This window comes from Acomys minous (assembly GCF_964271855.1).
Source record: "Acomys minous genome assembly, chromosome: 9".
Lineage (NCBI taxonomy): Eukaryota > Metazoa > Chordata > Mammalia > Rodentia > Muridae > Acomys > Acomys minous.
In genome coordinates, this window is record NC_140490.1 from 39,794,743 (window position 1) to 39,813,275 (window position 18,533).

Sequence of the window (18,533 nt, forward strand, 5' to 3'; positions counted from 1 at the left end):
ATAGATGGTTGTGAGCCACCATATGGTTGCTGGGAGTTGAACTCACAACCTTTAGAACAGCAGGCAGTGCTCTTAACCTCTGAGCCATCTCTCCAGCCTGGCTAGTAGTGTCTTAACCACAGGAAGCTGAGAATGATCAGAGCATTCATGCAGAACATGAGCTGGCTGACTATCAACCTATATAAGCTGCAGGGAGGACAGGGCACGATCTGGGAAAGTGCTCTTGTGGACTGTGGCAAGCGGTGAGAAGGGCATAGGAGCAGCAGCAGATCTAAGGGAGGACAAAAATGGAAGTTCTGTTTCAGTCAAGGAATGTTTAAGATGCCCACTAGACCTCCAGAAGACAACAGCTGGGGAATAAAAGCTTCTGCAATCTGGACTTCAGAGAACAAACATGAGCAAGAGTGGAGAATCCAAAGTATTTGCAGTCATGAAACTGGAGGATGGGGCCTTGTAGATGGGGATGAAAACAATGGTCTTTCACTTCTGAAATGAACACACCTACAATACTGCTTAGACTTGCACTTGAAAGCCAGGCGTGGTGGTGGCACATGCCTTTAATCCCAGCACTCAGGAGGCAGAGGCAGGCGGATCACTGAGTTCGAGGCCAGACTGGTCTACAGAGCGAGTCCAGGACAGCCAAGGCTAACACAGAGAAACCCTGTCTCAAAAACCAAAAAAAATTAAAAATACAAAAGAATTGCACTTGAGGTTAGGTTAAGGTGGCCCACACTTTTAATCCTAGAACTTGGGAGGCAGAGGCAGGCAGATCTTTGTGAGTTTAAGGCCAGGCTGGTCTCCAGATCAAGTTCCAGGACATCCAGGGCTACACAAAGAAACTCTGTCTTGAAAGACTAACAAAAAATTTTAAAGGAAATAAAATAAAAAACAATAAACTCTCTCATAAGTTACATTAGTCATGGTGTTTTATTACATCAACAGAAAAGCCACTAATATGATCACTAATGTAGTTAAGAGTGTTTCTGAGCTAGAGAGATGGCTCAGTGGTTAAGAGCGCCGCCTGCTCTTCCAGAGGTCCTGAGTTCATTTCCCCGCAACCACATGGTGGCTCACAACCATCTATAATGTGATCTGATACCCTCTTCTGCAGATAAAGCACTCATATGCAATAAATAAAATATCTTTTTCTTAAAGTGTTTCTGCTATTGTACTGCTTGCCTAAATTACTCTGATCTCACTTTAACATTTCTATTCTATTCTAGGAGCTGAAAGGATGGCCCGGGGGTTAAAAGCACCTGTTGCTCTTGCAGAGGGCCTGGGTTCAATTCCCATTAAATATGGTGGTTCACAACCATTCTTTTTTTTTTTTTTTTGTAATTATTATCTATACAATATTCTGCCTGCATGTGTGCCTGCAAGCCAGCAGAGGGCACCAGATCTCATTGCAGATGGTTGTGAGCCACCATGTGGTTGCTTGGGAATTGAACTCAGGACCTTTGGAAAAACAGACAGTGTTCTTAGCCTCTGAGCCATCTCTCCAGCCCCTCATACTCGTTCTTAACTATAGTTTCAGGAAATCCAATGCCCTCTTTTTACCTCCACAGGCACCAAGTACACATATGGTGCAATACAGACATGCAGATAAAACACACAAAATAAAATTAATAAATCCACTAAAAACAATCTTAAAAAAATACTTGGACATGTAGTTTAATGTCAAACCACTAAGCTAGTGTGCACAAGGCCTGAGTTTGGTTGCAACACAGCAAGACAAGACAAAAGATCACAACAGCATTTTCTGGCCTTTGCAAGTATTAGATACGCACACGGTCCAGAGGCAAATATGCAAGTAGGACAGTCATACACATAAAATAAAAATGGATAACTATAAACAAAACAGAGATTAATATAAGATGCACACAATATGGGCTCTTTCTTTAGGTTTTTTGAGACAGTGTATCTCTGTGTAGCCTTGGCTGCCCTGGACTACTTTGTAAACCAGGCCGGCCTCGAACTCACAGAGATCTGCCTGCCTCTGCCTCCCCAAGTGTTGGGACTACAGGTGTGCACCACCACCATTTTTTTTTTAAAATAAATACCTTTTGTATTCACTCATATAATTCCCCAACACCACTCAAGATGTCAGAGATTAAAGCATTCTGTCATTGCCACCCACATGTGCGACCTTTCACCATTTCTTCCTTTAATTTGTACATTACTCAGGAAAGGAAAACACCGGCTACCTGTTTCAGGCTTTGTGTTAAAATTTTTAAAACTAAAATGTGCAGACTTACTTTTAGACAATTCAGCCGGGCAGTGGTGACACACGCCTTTAATCCAAGAACTACAAGAGGCAGGAGGATCTCTGTGAGTTCAAGGCCAGCCTGGTCAGAGTGAGCTCCAGGAAACTCAGGGTTACCCAAGGAAACCCTACCTTGAAAAACCAAAAATAAGAAGACAGTTCAATTTCATTCACTTTATTTTTAGGATGGCTCCATTTCTCAGGACAGAATGACACAAATACAAGGTATAGTCCTTTGGGCAGGCTGAGAACACGTTTATCTCCTCCCTTCCAAGTGCTAGCGCAGTCCCACAGGGGATTACAAAACTCACAAGTTAGAGAGCGGCATGAGACTGGCTTCCTAATTAAATAAGGGAAATCATTAACGGCCTGTTACTCTATTCGAATACTCACACCAGCACTGATACAAACTCAATCCTTTTAAACTAGGGAAAGTAATAACTTGGTTTCCTGTAAAGTAAGAGAATTTCTTGCCCCCTCTAGAGACACTGCAATGTAGAAGAGAAATTGCTTCCACTTTGTAAACTTGAGTTGTTCAGGTTTCAGGGTACTTCAGGACCCCAGTAATTGAGCAGTTCATGACAAAAAATGAAAGTGAAAAAGTAGACACAGAGGTCTGTGAAGACCTCGCCCATTTTGCTATAGGTATCCATGGAGCGGTTTATCACCTCGGCAGGGATTCCAGAGAGCAACAGCGCAGCCGTCAGAACTGTGGTCTTTACCTTCTTTTCGCCCTGTGCGGAGAAGAAAAAAGTTAACCGTACACTCCCGGCAGACTACATGTGCTCTGTATAAACATGACTGAGGCAGCTGTCCCTCCTCACCGCAACTGCTAATGGAGTGTCAGAACAGCAACATGCTAACATATACTGCACACCGACTAGGTAAATCAGAGAATCACCAGGCAACAGCAGGCAACACAGTCCCCGGCTATTTTTCTAACTGTCTTTTTTCCCAGGCATGGTGGTGCACACCTATAATGCCAGCGTTCAGGAGGCAGAGGCAGGCAGATCTCTGTGAGTTCAAGGCCAGTGCAATGAGTTCCAGGACAACCAGGGCCCTGTAGAGAGACCCTAACTATTTAATTGACTATGTTATTTTGGAAGCAAGACTAAAGTAACAACTTTGGAGACATGTAACAGCACAAGGCAAGAAACAGAAACATCTCACTTGTCAGGCTGCAAGTACCCACCACATGAATCACCACATGAATGAAATGATAACGTGGGATTCAAATGGCACTGAGACTGCCCTGGTGTCTCGTGTAACTAAAACATAAGGGATGGAGAGGTTCGATGCCCAGCACATCACCGAGTACAAAACCACAGGCGGAAGGCCGTCAGAGTAGAGATGACCAGCCCTCACAGATGAGCAGGAGCTTGGCAGAGGCAGAGGGGAAGTCCATCTAAGCCTGTCTCATGACAACGAAAGCCAGAAGCAGAAGAATCTAGCTGTACTGCAGAGTGGGTCACTGCAAACAAAACCACGGGGACCTCATGCAGGACCCTGACAGCTGTGAAAGAAGCAGAGCCTGCTGCTCATGTGATGGACGTCACTGCGCAGCTCGGCAGACTTCTCAGGGAAAGAGACATCCATTCACTAAGCTTCTGGTGTCATTTAAAAATAGTTAGCTAGGTTCTTGAGGCAGAGTCTCATGACCCCAGACTGGCCTCAGACTGGCTAGATACCTAAGACTTATCGATCCTTCTTCCTGCCCGTCCCAGGGGCTCAGATCACAGGCATGAGCCGCCGTGCCTGGACTCGTGTGCTGCTGAGGCTCAAACGCAGAGCTTCACGCATGCCAGAGAGACACCTCACCACCAGGGCTGACTGTCCCGACACTAGGCTCACTTCTGTAAAGCTATTTAGTTTATATATATGGGTGTTTTGCCTACATGTATATTGACCTACCACATGCACGCCTGATGCCCACAGACGCCAGGACAGTAGATGCCCTGGAACTGGTGTTACATTCCTAGCCTCAGTTTTAAAAGGGATTCAAAGATGAGCTTTAAATTTTTATTTACTATCACTAAATACCCATTGATGCCTCAGCAATTTTAAATATATAAAAAGCTATATAGTCAACTAATACAAATGAAAACTTAGGTCCACAAAAAAAAAAAAAAACTCATATTCTTGCCTGGTGGGGTGGCACCTATCTTTAATCCCAGAACGTGGGAGGCAGAGGCAGGAGAATCTGAGTTCTGGGCTAGCTTATAGAGTTAGTTCCGGGACAAGCAGGAACACACAGAGAATCCCTGTCTCAGAAAACCAAAAAAGAGGCAGGCAGATCGCTGTGAGTTCGAGGCCAGCCTGGTCTACAAAGTGAGTCCAGGACAGCCAAGGCTACACAGAGAAACCTTGTCTCGAAAAACTGAAAAAAAAAAAAAAGAAAAAGAAGGAGGAGGAGGAGGGGAAAAAAAAGAATATTCTTAGCTGCTTTAGTCATAATACACCAAGTACAGAGATAACAAAGGTTCCCAGCTGGGCGATGGTGGCGCACGCCTTTAATCCCAGCACTTAGGAGGCAAAGGCAGGCAGATCACTGTAAGTCTGAGGCCAGCCTGGTCTACAAAAGCGAGTCCAGGGCAGTCAAGGCTACACAGAGAAACCCTGTCTCGAAAAACCAAAACCAAAATAACCAAAAAAAACCAAAAAACAAACAGAAAAACAAAGATTCTCTATCAACAGAGTTAAATAAAGAAACAAATATTAAAACAATAAATACTGTTCAGCGCAGTATTGTGTTACAAAAAACGGCCCAGTGTTGAGGAGCCTTTACGGCTCTTGCAGAGCTCAGTTAGCAGAAGGCACACGGGGCATCTCACACGTGCAATAATTCTACTTCTAGAACATGATGCCCTGTTCTGGCACAATCACTCGCTTGCTTGTGTGATGAGCACACACATACAAACACACCACACACACCACACACACATCCCATACATAATTTTTTAAGATTTATTTATTATTTAAACAGTATTCTGCCTACATGCATGCCTGCACACCAGAAGAAGGCACCACATCTCACTATAGATGGTTGTGAGCCACCATGTGGTTGCCAGGAACTGAACTCAGGACCTCTGGAAGAGCAGGCAGTGCTCTTAACCTCTGAGCCATCTCTCCAGCCCTTTTTTTTTTTTTTTTCAGTTTTTCAAGACAGAGTTTCTCTGTGTAGGCCTGGATCTACTTTGTAGACCAGGCTAACCCCAAATCTCAAATTCACAGAGATCTGCCTGCCTCTGCCTCCTGAGTGCTGGGTTTACAGGTGGGCACCACTGTCCCTGGTTTAAAAGTTAATTTCTTACCAACAGATGTAATTATTAAATTTCCCAATGAATCTGAAGATCAGCCCTGGCAGGTAAAGCACACTCAATGTTTTCATTACGTGTATTGACTGCCTAGCTATTTGTGTATGAGTGTGAAGGGCACCTTGCACGGGCCACTCTCTGCTCCTCCCCGGTGTGAGTGTGAAGGGCACCTTGCACGGGCCACTCTCTGCTCCCCGGTGTGAGTCCTCCAATCCAACTGAAGCCAGGCTCCTTGGGAGCTGACTTTACATGCCCACCCGTCTTGCTGGCCCTAGCCCTGCAGCAATAACTCACATCAAGTGTTCTAGTTGGGTTCTTAGGACATTTTTCTTTTTTGTTTCTTGAGACAGGGTTTCTCTGTGTAGCCTTGGCTGTCCTAGACTCACTTTGTAGACCAGGCTGGCCTCAAACTCACAGCGATCTTTCAGCCTCTGCCTCCCGAGTGCTGAGATTACAGGTGTGAGCCACCCCACCCTCACCCCACCCCACGGCTCAGGACTTTTTTTCAATTAAAAAACTACTTATTTTTAACTATGTGTATGTGTATCTGTGTTGGTAAGTGCAGGTACCCACAGTGGCCAAATGAGTTGGATCCCACTGGAGCTGGAATCACAGGCAATTGCAAACTACCTGATGTGGGTGTTGAGAATCAAGCCTGGGTCCTCAGGAGCAGCATGTGTTGTTAGCCACTAAGCTGCCTTCCCAGCCCTTAAGGTCTTTTGTTTGTTTGTCTTGAGACATGGTTTCTCTGTGTAGCCTTGGCTGTCCTGGACTTGCTTTGTAGATCAGGCTGGCCTCGAACTCACAGCGATCCGCCTGCCTCTGCCTCCCGAGTGCTGGGATTAAAGGTGTGCACCACCACCGCCCGGCTTGGCCTTAAGGTCTTAAAATGAGTTAGTAATGAGCCATCAAGAAGTCTCAGCAGGTAAAGCGTTTACTGTGTGACCCCTGGAAGCCAAGACAACAGAGAACCAGCTCCTAAAAGTTCTCCCAAAGCTTGTCCACACTCACATCCTACACACACACACACACACACACACACACACACACACACACACACACAAACGCATGTCCACAGTCACATATCCTACATACACACACAAGTGCACATCCATGTTCACACAACCTACACACACACAAAGAACACGTCCATGTTTACACATCCTACACACACACGCAAGTGCACACCCACACTCACACAACCTACACACACACACAAAGAACACGTCCATGCTCACACATCCTACACACACACGCAAGTGCACACCCACACTCACACATCCTACACACACACACAAGTGCACACACACACACACACAAGTGCACACCCACACTCACACATCCTATACACACACAAGTGCACACCCACACTCACACATCCTACACACACACACAAGTGCACACCCACACTCACACATCCTATACACACACACAAGTGCACACCCACACTCACACATCCTATACACACACAAGTGCACACCCACACTCACACATCCTACACACACACACAAGTGCACACCCACACTCACACATCCTATACACACACACAAGTGCACACCCACACTCACACATCCTATACACACACACAAGTGCACACCCACACTCACACATCCTACACACACACACAAGTGCACACCCACACTCACACATCCTATACACACACACAAGTGCACACCCATACTCACACATCCTACACACACACACACAAGTGCACACCCACACTCACACATCCTACATACACACACAAGTGCACATCCATGTTCACACAACCTACACACACACACACACACACACACACACACACACACACAAAGTGCACGTCCACACTCACACATCCTACATACACACACAAGTGCACATCCATGTTCACACAACCTACACAGAACACGTCCACACTCACATATCCTACATACACACACAAGTGCACACACACACACCGATAGATTAAATTGTAGACAATTACTTAATCATGAGTCAATGTACATACAGTGTAACTAAGAAGAGACTTAAATTTACCTTGGGGAAGTATTTGTATAGTCCCATGTACGCAAGTTGCAAAGTAAGAAATGGAGCGAATATAGACTGTGAAGACAGAAAATAAAGTTAAGTGTTTCCAACAGAATCATCCACAGCACAGTAAGTTAACATAACAAAGGCTGTAAGTTCCAAGCGAAACATTACAGGAGGCTGCTGAGTGCAGCGACTTGAAGTATTCTTGTTTCTGTGGAAGAGTGAGGAACTGGACGGCTGATTATCTAACCATCAACGCGCCCAAGCCATGTAATCCTGTCTGCGCGCCCCTCCCCAAATGTGTTCCCTCATACAAAAATGTGTTTTCTTTGTATGAGATAAGGTCTGTCTCTGTAGAGCAACAGTTCTCTGACCATGGGTTGCAACCCCTTTGGGGGACAACTTATCTTTTAGATATTTAGTGGTGCAGTAACATCTCCCTCCCCTAGAGGAGACTGACAAATTCAGCCAGGCTTGGTGGCGCACGCTTGTAATCCCAACACTTGGGAGGCAGAGGCAGGTAGACTGCTGTGAGTTTGAGGCCAGCCTGGTCTACAAAGTGAGTCCAGGACAGCCAAGGCTACACAGAGAAACCCTGTCTTGGGCGGGGGGGGGGGGGGGAACCCCACAAAAAAAAGCCTAGCACTCAGAGACAAGCCACATGTCCTCAGAGTTCAGGGCAGAGTTGACAGATCCAGCTTGGCTCTCAAATGATGGGCTATTCTTAAAATAGTTTGGCAGTCTGACATATTCCACAAAGCGAAAAATATCAAATTGGCACTTAATTTACATAATTATTTCTAAGATGTGAAAGGTTATCAAGGGGACAAAAAAACCGAACACTGTTGTATGGCAGAAGCAAGAAGCAAACAACTGAGTATCTGATAGTGAAAAAAACCAGAAAAGCAAAAAACCAAAAATCCTCAAATGAAGATGAGGCCTGGGAACCCTGTGCGTTGGCGCACACTTTTAATCCCAGCACTCAGGAGGCAGAGGCAGGTGGATCGCTGTGAGTTCGAGGCCAGCCTGGTCTACAAAGTGAGTCCAGGACAGCAAAGACTAACACAGAGAGACCCTGTCTCCAAAACAAAACAAAAGAAAAAAAAAAAGAGGCATAGGGGCTGGAGAGACGGCTCAGTGGGAAAGAGCCCTTACTGCTCTTGCAGAAAACCTGGGTTCTGTTCCCAAGGCCCACACGGTGGCTCACAACCACCTGTAACCCTGGTTCCACAGAGCTCTGTCACCTTCTTCTGCCTCTGCAGTTACCCAACAATACAAAGTATACATGCAAAACACTCATACCCATACGATAAACAAATCTATTTTTAAAAAAACAACAGCCTTTAACACACAGCAGCACAGAACCCTTTGACAAGAGGCGCCCCCGGCTCAGATCGTAAAAGCCCTGCTGATCATTGCTATGGTAACAATTTATCATCGGGGAGACAACCAAACCTATTGACAGATTCTACTTAAGTGGGTTTCACCCCACCTGTCAGTTACTGTGATCTTGGGTAAGTAAATTAATCTGAGTCCTTCTGGGTTCAATTGACATATAGTTCATAGCCAGGGGTGGGGGCTCACGCCTTTAATGCCGGCACTTGGGAGGCAGAGGCAGGCTGAACGCTGTGAGTTCAAGGCCAGCCTGGTCTACAAAGTGAGTCCAGGACAATCAAGGCTACACAGAGAGACCCTGTCTCGAAAAAGCAGACATAGTTCATGAGCCAACGTGAGACGAGCACGTAAAATGGTAGCCAGCGCGTAGACGGATAGTAATAATTACTCTTAAGAGGCTCCCGTTCTGTAGCAGGAATAAGAGGATTTATAATACACTTCCAAATGGTCCATAGGTCTGCTGACGCTGGCAAGTAATCCCCATTATTACACTTCACCTTACATTTTTCCTAGTCTTTTCCTAGTCGCTAACTTGCAGCTCTTGCCTTACCAAATACTTGCAAACAAACGCTCTGACGCCAAGAGCAAGAAGAGCACACCCCAGCAATCGAAATATTCGGAAAGAGTCAAATTCTTCTGCTGCGCTTCCGTCCTCCTGGCTCGGCTTCTCGCTGATAAGCTGTTTGCGCAGCTTCATCGCTTCTTCAAACCTGGAGAGGTACTGTTCCAGGCTGTGGCGCGAAGCCCTCGGGGCCGCGTCCGCTGTCAGGTCACTCCGGCCGCGCTGCCGGAGCTCAACACCCTCGCTACCACTGCACTCTGGAGATTTAATGAATGAGTCCAGTTTGTCCCCAAGCTGGGTCCCCTTTACTTCAGCCACACCGCAGGGCTGGTCGGTTGCTCCTCCACTGACGGTATCGCCGAGCACTACCCTCTTTGAAACCGAAGGAACGCTGAAGGAGTTCAGTTTGTCACTGTCCTGCGGCTTTGATTTTGTTTGATTTTCTTCTTCTGCGGAAAAAAAAAAAACATTAAAGCCTTGTGTATTACACACACTCACAAACACCAACCACTAATACTTAAAGATACACTGTTCCAGATGAAGAGATGGCTCAGAGGTTAAGAGCACCATCAGCTCTTCCAAAGGTCCAGAGTTCAATTCCCAGCAAGCACACGGTGGCTCCCCATCATCTGTACTGAGATCCAGTGCCTTCCTGTGGCAGGCAGGCACACATGCCGGCAGAATACTGTATAAATAATAAATAAATCGCCGGTCGGTGGTGGCACACGCCTTTAATCCCAGCACTTGGGAGGCAGAGGCAGGCGGATCGCTGTGAGTTCAAAGCCAGCCTGGTCTACAAAGTGAGTCTAGGACAGCCAAGGCTAAAACAGAGAGACCCTGTCTCGAAAAACCAAAAATAAATAAATAAATAAATAAATAAATAAATCTTTAGAAAAAACAAAAAACCAAAAATACACTGCTAGAACTTGGTCTCTGAATCAAAATACACACTGACTGCAGAAAACAAAACTAGCTCCTTCCTCTTCACCTTTAAAAATACACCACCCCAGAAAAGAACTCTGGCAAGGAACGTAGTCAAACCTGAGGACAGAAAATACACCTGGGAAGCAAACAAGCAAAGAGAGTAAGGGATGACGCCAAGAATAAAGAACAACTCTTTCACAGACAAAACACCCAGAGATATGACTGAATTTCTTGCACTAACTGATACTGATAAGAACATAAAATCATTAAAGTTTCTTAAGGTTTCTATTTCACAGTTACATTACTGAGTCCAGGGAACGCTGTGTGCACAGGGTGTGGCATGCCTACAACCACGGATGCTGTCCCTGGGCAGCCATGAGCAGGCACTTTTAGGATGCTGTTCTAATTTTTATAGAAAGGACTCTAAAAATGAGCAAATTTGCAAAGCAAAAGAGTAGAAAAAGAGGGGCTGGAGAGATGGCTCAGTGGTTAAGAGCACTGACTGCTCTTCCAGAGGTCCTGAGTTCAATTCCCAGCAACCACATGGTGCCTCACAACCATCTATAATGTGATCTAATGTGCACTGTATATGTAATAAATAATAAATAAATCTTTTTAAAAAAGAGTAGAAAAATAAAATGATTTAAGAGAGACAAACACCAGTCCTTTAAAGATGTCTTAAGATCGAGCACTACAGAAAATGTTCCTTGTACTGTTTTAGACGGTTTGAAAATGCAACTCCCATTTGTACTGTCTCGAAGTTTAATGCCTCGCAGAAATCTGAGTTCTACCAAGCTTGCAAACAGTGACTGATGGAAACACTCCAATAGGAACTTAGAGAAGTCGAGCAGAGTTATATGCAACTGTGTTCAAGAAAGCAATGGACTGGACACAACTTTGCAAGAGCGATGAGCTTCCTTTAGGGTAAATGCAGTTATTGAAATGAGTGGTGCACTCTCAACTAATGAAAGGAAATCTCATCCTTAGGGACAATCTATAAAGAATGATCACTCATATATATCCACCCCTTCTAGAAGAATCATAAGTGACAATGTTGAAGGCACTAACCCCAGCCACCAAGATATGACTATACGGGTCCCCGATCCACAAAGGACGGACTAGCCAGTATTTGAGTAATGACAAACTGATGTGGGTAGACAAAAGTTACAAAGCAAAAGGCAAAAGGCAGACGTCAGGGGAGGAACTGGAAGGAAAAGCATTTGGAGCGTATATGAAAACCATCTCCCTGGGGGTGCAGTGGGACGGTAAGTCTGGGGATAAAGTACGCAGCCTTCAAGAAAGGCGAGGAATAAGGACTAAAGGAGCTGTCCCAGATAACAGGACACGGAGACTCAGGAACGAAGGCTCTGTGGCCAGGGTGGAGACAATCTCGGGGCGAGGATCCAATAGGAAGCAACAAGGAACGTCCTGGGATTGAGTGACGTTATAACATGGGTCGCCACCTAAGGGGCGAGGACAGAGCACGGTCAGAGTGCATTGTGGGGTCCAAAGCTTTGCGAGCTGAAGGGGTGGGAGTAGGGGGGGGAGGATCTTGAAGATTCAAAGGGGGTGGGCGGGAGACGGGAAACCCAGGCTCTCACCCGCGCCGCTGCCAGGCCTGTGAAAGCCCATGATCCGGTTGATGCGCTGCTCAGAGTTCATGAGCAGCTTTCTCCTCCGCAGCTCTGCTCGACGCTGAGAGGCCGACATGCCGGAGGGGGCTGCGGGCCTGTCCTCGCCGTCGGGGGCCACAGTAACCGGCTCCATGCTTGTTCTACAATCAGGAGCAGGGTGAAGCCAAAGGTAAGAATGACTTAAGGCAGGGCCGCAGAGCTCCGTCCCACTCCCACCATAGTTCCGCCCCTAAGGGGCGGTACTGAGGAGTGAGCATGCGCTGACGGCCTGCACGAGGCTCTGCCGCCATGTTCAGTGAGGGCAGCCCGGGCTCAAAGTTTCTCCCTTCCTAGGTTGGCTCGCAGGGCTCTTGTTCCTCAGCACCAGGCTACCTCACAGGTGCTCTCGAAGGTGAAGAGACCGACGTCCTACTGATGGGTGAAATGCCAGTGAGGAACAAGGCCATTTTATTCTCTGCCAGGAAAGAAAATGGAGGTTGCAGCGGCTGGAGCTTGTTAGCGGTCTTCACGTGTCTTTGCTCCTTGGATACGTAACTGCGAGTGCGACGCTTTCCGGGAACGGGGCGCTGTGATTTGATGGTGGTCGTGGTGGGGCTAGTTCTTTACAGCGCTTCGGCTGGATTTTCCCAGTCACTTCCCTGTCCCTGTCTCTAACTTGCCAACACTCCCTAATCCCCTTCTCCTTAGTCTTCTCACGTGCAGCCCAGTTAATTAAATGTCCTTGTAGAGGGGGACTTTGATGTTTGTATTATATTATAGAAAGGATCCTGCAGTATACACTAGTAGTTTCTTCTACATACATTGTTAATAACCTGTTTGTTCCGAGTTTCCTCTCCTGCTCGGTGGTGGAGAGCTGAAATCCAAAGAGTTAAAACCCGTTAAGATTAACCAGATTTAGTATTTCGGGAAGTGCAAGCTTTAGCAATTAAAATTAACTGTGCCATTCCTTGTAAAACTGCTAGTTTGGAGCCTGCCGTGGTGTGACACGCCGTCCACACTCTGGAGTGTGAGGCCAGCTTGGTCTACAAAAACAAGTCCAGAGTAGCCAAAGCTACACAGAGAAACCCTATCTCGAAAACAAACAAACAAAAAACCTGCTAGTTTGACATGGAGTGTTAAAACTTTTTTTTTTTAAAGAATTCTAACTCTCCGAGTTCTCAGCTCTCTGGCCCTTTGAATAAAGTGCAGCTCTCCACCCAGTGCCTTCTGTGTTTTCCTACAAAAAGAGAGCTAAGGGCTGGAGAGATGGCTCAGCAGTTAAGAGCACTGTCTGTTCTTCTAGAGGACCCAGGTTCAATTCCCAGCACCCACATGGCAGCTCACAACTGTCTGTAACTCCAGATCCTATGACTCTGACACCTTCATAACAGTGCACATAAGTAAATAAATAAATAAATAAATAAATGAATGAGAGCTAACCCCCTGCCTGAAGGGTAAAATGGCAGTAAGGAGGCTCATTTTACACTCATATTAGGAAGGAAAATGGAGGCTGCAGGGCGGGGCTTGTCCTTTTTGTTTTGTTTTGTTTTGTTTTGTTTTGTTTTTTGAGACAGGGTTTCTCTGTGTAGCCTTGGCTGTCCTGGACTCGCTTTGTAGACCAGGCTGGCCTCGAACTCACAGTGATCCGCCTGCCTCTGCCTCCCGAGTGCTGGGATTAAAGGTGTGCGCCACCACGCCCAGCTTTGTCTTTTTTTCATAGCAGATTCTGCAGTGTGACTCTGTCTCTTTAAGCTAGGATAAAAATAAAAGATTAAATTTAACACACACACACCTCAAAAGTCAAAACAGAACATACTGTTTAACTCAATTTTCTTGCTATCTAAAAGACCTTTTATTAGATTGGCTGGCTTGTCATATCAACATGCAAGACAGTTATGAAATAATAACCAAGGAACCTAACTGGCTCCTACTACACAAAGATGAGACAGTTTAAACAGAAAAATGAATAATTGGAACCAACAGGAAATTCATGTCTGGGAGTATACACCTGACCAAAAGCAGATAATTGGGCTAGAGAGATGAGGTTTCAAAAGCTTTTTAAAGCCAGCAACAGGAAGACAAACGAGGCATATCCGTGAGTTCCTGCCAGTGTGGTCTGCTTAGTGAATTCTACGCCAGCCAGGGGTGTGTGGTGAGGCATTGTCTCAACGGTCAATGGGCCTGGAAAGATGGCTCAACTGTTGAGCACTGGCAGTTCTTCCAGAGTACCTAAGGTTCTGTTCCCCATACCCACATGGCAGGTCACAATTGGCTGTAACCCATTTCCACAGGACCTAATGCTCTCTCCTGGCTGCTGCAGGCAATGCACCATATACACAAAATCAGTAATAAGTAATTTTTAGAAATCAACAACAACCAAAAAAACAAACACAATAAGTGATAAATCTGAAGTATATGGGCTGGAGAAATAGCTTTGCAGTTAAGAGTTCTTTCAAAGGATCAGGGTTCAGTTCCCAGCAACACATGGCTGTTCACAGCTGTGAACTCCAGTTCCAGGGGACCCAACACAGACAAACATGCAGGCAAAACACATGAAATAAAATAAATTTTTAAAAATCTGAAAGTCATAAGAATGTTAATGTTTATGACCATATGTATCCATATGATTTTAATTATGTCACTTGCTTGGAACCAAATTGGCACAAACATTCATGAATGAACCACAACAAGCTAAAAATCTTTCTAGGAGACATCCAGAAAATGCAAGCATATTAGCACACACCGGCTTGACTTGACTTGAGTGATGTCTACAGCTCTGCTGAGCAGGGCTGACTGTGTGGGCATGGCAGATCTTTGGGAGGCAATGGAAATGTTTTTGAGTTGGATGTTTTGGCTGCTTGTGCACTTCTTCAGTGTAGACTTGGTACCTCTTTTTGTGAAGCACCAGCTGAGGAGACTCCCTAAAGCCTACGATGCCGATGAAAAACCCAAGGAAGGAGTCAAGCCTGAGTAATCGGATTAGTTTGAAGGTGTTCGGGCAGTATAATTTTGTCATTCAGTTTAAAAGTAGAGGTGCCAGGCATGGTGGCACACTTGGAAGGCAGATGTAGGCCGTTCTCTGTGAGTTTGAGGCCAGCCTGGTCTACAGAATAAGTCCAGGACAGCCAAGGCTGCACAGAGAAATCCTGTCTTGGGAAAAAAAAAAAGAGTAGTGGCACTGAGGGGGTGGGGAAGGGTAGAGGCATTGGGGCCTCTACTCTTAGGACTGTACCCGGTCTTTGTCCCCAGTCTAGTTTATCATAGAAATATACATCCTATGTTAAACAGATAGTGAATAGCCAGAAACAAGCAAAGTTTGTGTATTCAGATATATTATAGATAGACAATGATTATGCACTATGTAAATGTGTATAGATAGATGGTCTTCAAAACTCAGAGACTTACATAATATGGCATTTAAAGATTATTTTAAGTTATGAGCTATCAGAGAAGAGTCTAGTTATATGACCTGGGTATTTATAAACAATTACCTTGAGTCTCACGAGTCGTTATTCTGGAAGCTTAAGGCCAGGAGGAAAAACCTTTCCTACAACATAATTAAAACTTCCTCTGGGGCTAGAGAGATGGCTCAGTGGTTAAGAGCACTGAGTGCTTTGCTCTTCCAGAGGTCCTGAGTTCAATTCCCAGCAACTACATGGTGGCTCACAACCATCTATAATGTGATCTGATGCCCTCTTCTGGCATCCAGATGTACATACAGGCAGAGCACTGTGTACATAATAAATAAATCTTTTTGTTTTGTTTTGTTTTTGTTTTTTGAGACAGGGTTTCTCTGTGTAGCCTTGGCTGTCCTGGACTCGCTTTGTAGACCAGGCTGGCCTCGAACTCACAGCGATCCGCCTACCTCTGCCTCCCGAGTGCTGGGATTAAAGGTGTGCGCCACCACGCCTGGCTAATCTTTTTTTTAAAAAAATAACAAACTTCCTTTAACAGAAGAGAGAACTGCAGAGACAGACAGAGAGAGAGGAGAGCACAAAATGTCTGGATTCTATAGGGAAGAGCCTCTGGGGCATGGGGAGTTCATGGCACAGGGAAAGGTATGGCAGCTTGTCTTTGCAACAGGTAGAGACTGAGGGATGCTGGGAGAACCTGGAGCCAGCTCTGCTTTGATATGTTAAATAGATACCTGAGCTACTTGTCCCAGGTCTGACTCAAAACAAAACAAAAAACAGAAGCAAATTGAAATGCTGCTATTTGGGCCCATGCCTCCTTTTCCTATTTGGACAAAGAGTAACTGATATTTGTGTACAAGTACATTGTGCTTCAAAAAAAAAAAACTAAAAGGCCAATCCTATTGTTTTAGCCACTGTTCTACTGCTGTGAGGAGACACCATGACCAAGACAACTCTTATAAAAGAAGCTTTTTAACTTGGGCCTTGCTTAGACTTTCAAATGGTGAGTCCATGACCATCCTGCTGAGGAGCATGACAGCACACACGGTGCTGGAACCTTAGCTCAGATCTTACATCCTGATCTGAGGGGTGGGGGGGAGGGGGGAAAGAGGAAGAAAGAGAGACACACACGGAGGGGGGTGAGGGGGAGAGGGAGTGGGGGGGGGGGAGAGCCTAGCATGGGCTTTTGAAACCTCAAAACCCCACCTGTGCACTTCCAACAAGTGCCACACTCCTAACTCTTCTCAAGTAGTGCCAGTCCTTAGTGACTAAGCACTCAAGTATATGAGCCTGTGGGGGTCACTACTACCCAAATCACCACATTGTTTTGGTTGATATGAAATGAATATGGTATGGGGAAAGTTTTTGGAAATATCACTCTCTGAGTTCAAGGCCAGCCTGGTCTCTAGAATGAGTTTGAGGACAGCCAGGGATACGCAGAGAAATCCTGCCTCAAAACAAACAAACAACTCCTTTTCCTGGGCATGCTCATTCAGCTCCCCAAGCCCCCAAGACAGGGTGTCTCTGTGTAGCCTTCGCTGTCCTGGACTAGCTTTGTAGACCAGGCTGGCCCGGTACTCATAGCAATCCGCCTGCCTCTGCCTCCCAAGTGCTGAGACTAAAGGTTTGTGCCACCACGCCTGGCTCTCAGCTTTTTCCTTTCTTTTCTTTTTTTTAGGTACTTACCTGTGTGTATGTATGTTCATCACATGAATGCAGTTTTTGCAGAGGCCAGAAGAGGACTCCGGAACTGCAGTTATAAATGTATAAATGGGAGGCTGGAGAGATGGCTCAGCGGTTAAGAGCACTGGCTGCCCCTCCAGCAGTCCGAAGTTCAACTCCCCGCAAGCATTTGGTGGCTCACAGCCATCTATAATGGATCTGATGGCCTCTTCTGGCCTGAAGGCATGCTTGTATATCTATGAGATAGCACATTCACACGTAAAATACATAAATTAATTAAATTATAAATGGTTTTGCACTAACATGATGTGGGTGTTAGGAACTGAATTCTAGTCCCCTGAAAGGACAACATGTACTCTTTACGGTTGAGCCATCTCTTTCTATCCAGGCTCCTCTTACAGTTCATTTGTTTGTTTGTTTGTTTTTCTGAGACAGAGTTTCTCTGTGTAACCTTGGCAGTTGTGGACAAGCCTTGATGACCAGGATGACCTCCAACTCAGAGAGCTCCACCTGCCTCTGCCTCCCAGAGTGCTGGGATGACAGTGTATGCTACCGTGCCCTGCTGCTTTCTTTTTTCTCTTTCTTTCTTTCTTTCTTTTTTTTTGAAGCCTTCCTCACAGGTGGCTCCTGGCAAGTGCGGGAAGTGGGAGAGCAGGACGTAGAGAAGTAGAGAAAGAAATTCAGATTTAGACAATGGAATGGTCCTCTGGATTTTGTTTCAGAGTTTCACGGCACCAATTTTATGTTTAATAAGGTACCAGATGCCATATATTAGAATATATAAGGTTTATTAAATGAACATGGGGAAAGAGAGAGCGGGGAGGGGTACCCCAGAGAGAGACAGAGACAGAGGAAGAGGTAGAAAGAGACCAAGCTCTTTCTTTCTTTTCTTTTCTTTTCTTTTGTTTGTTTCTTGATTTTGTTTTGTTTTGGTTGTTTGGTTTGGTTTTTTTTATTTTTTGGTTTTTGGTTTTTCGAGACAGGGTTTCTCTGTGTCTGTCCTAGACTTACTTTGTAGACCAGGCTGGCCTCAAACTCACAGCAATCCACCTGTCTCTGCCTCCCGAATGCTGGGATTACAGGCATGTGCCACCACACCCGGCTGCTCTTTTTTATTATTGTAGTATTTTGTTTTGTTTTTCAAGACATTATTTCTCTGTGTAGCCCTGGCTATTCTGGACTCACTTTGTAGACCAGGCTAACCTCAAACGTATAGCAATCTGCCTGCCTCTATATCCCAGGTGCTGGAATTAAAGGCATGCATCACCACAGCCTGGTTAAATAGATACATTTTTAAAATTATTATTATTATTATGTCTACAGTGCTCTGCCTGAATATACACCTGCAGGCCAGAA

At 45.5% G+C, this 18,533-nt stretch overlaps 1 protein-coding gene and 1 long non-coding RNA gene across 2 annotated transcripts; one reads left to right on the top strand and one right to left on the bottom strand.

Moving 5' to 3' along the window:
- Positions 1–2,422: 2,422 nt before the first annotated feature.
- CAMLG (calcium modulating ligand) lies at positions 2,423–12,363 on the bottom strand. The gene is made up of 4 exons (XM_084795824.1): positions 12,070–12,363; positions 9,533–9,993; positions 7,594–7,659; positions 2,423–2,997 (listed from the first exon to the last, which is right to left on the bottom strand). The coding sequence occupies exons 1-4, from the start codon at positions 12,233–12,235 to the stop codon at positions 2,806–2,808; spliced, it is 885 nt and encodes a 294-aa protein (XP_084651950.1). The 5' UTR covers positions 12,236–12,363; the 3' UTR covers positions 2,423–2,805.
- Positions 12,132–17,479, top strand: LOC311605362. Its single transcript, XR_014781907.1, has 3 exons — positions 12,132–12,271; positions 16,406–16,497; positions 17,173–17,479. It is a non-coding gene; the product is annotated as an uncharacterized lncRNA (long non-coding RNA).
- The last annotated feature ends 1,054 nt before the right edge of the window (positions 17,480–18,533 follow it).

Excerpts from the sequence above, each read along its gene's own strand:
- CAMLG (XM_084795824.1), bottom strand. The coding sequence starts at position 12,235 with ATGGAGCCGGTTACTGTGGCCCCCGACGGCGAGGACAGGCCCGCAGCC. Across the intron at positions 7,660-9,532 it reads CGTTTGTTTGCAAGTATTTG|TCTATATTCGCTCCATTTCT; the intron begins GTAAGGCAAGAG and ends CTGTCTTCACAG. Across the intron at positions 2,998-7,593 it reads TATACAAATACTTCCCCAAG|GGCGAAAAGAAGGTAAAGAC; the intron begins GTAAATTTAAGT and ends TTCTCCGCACAG.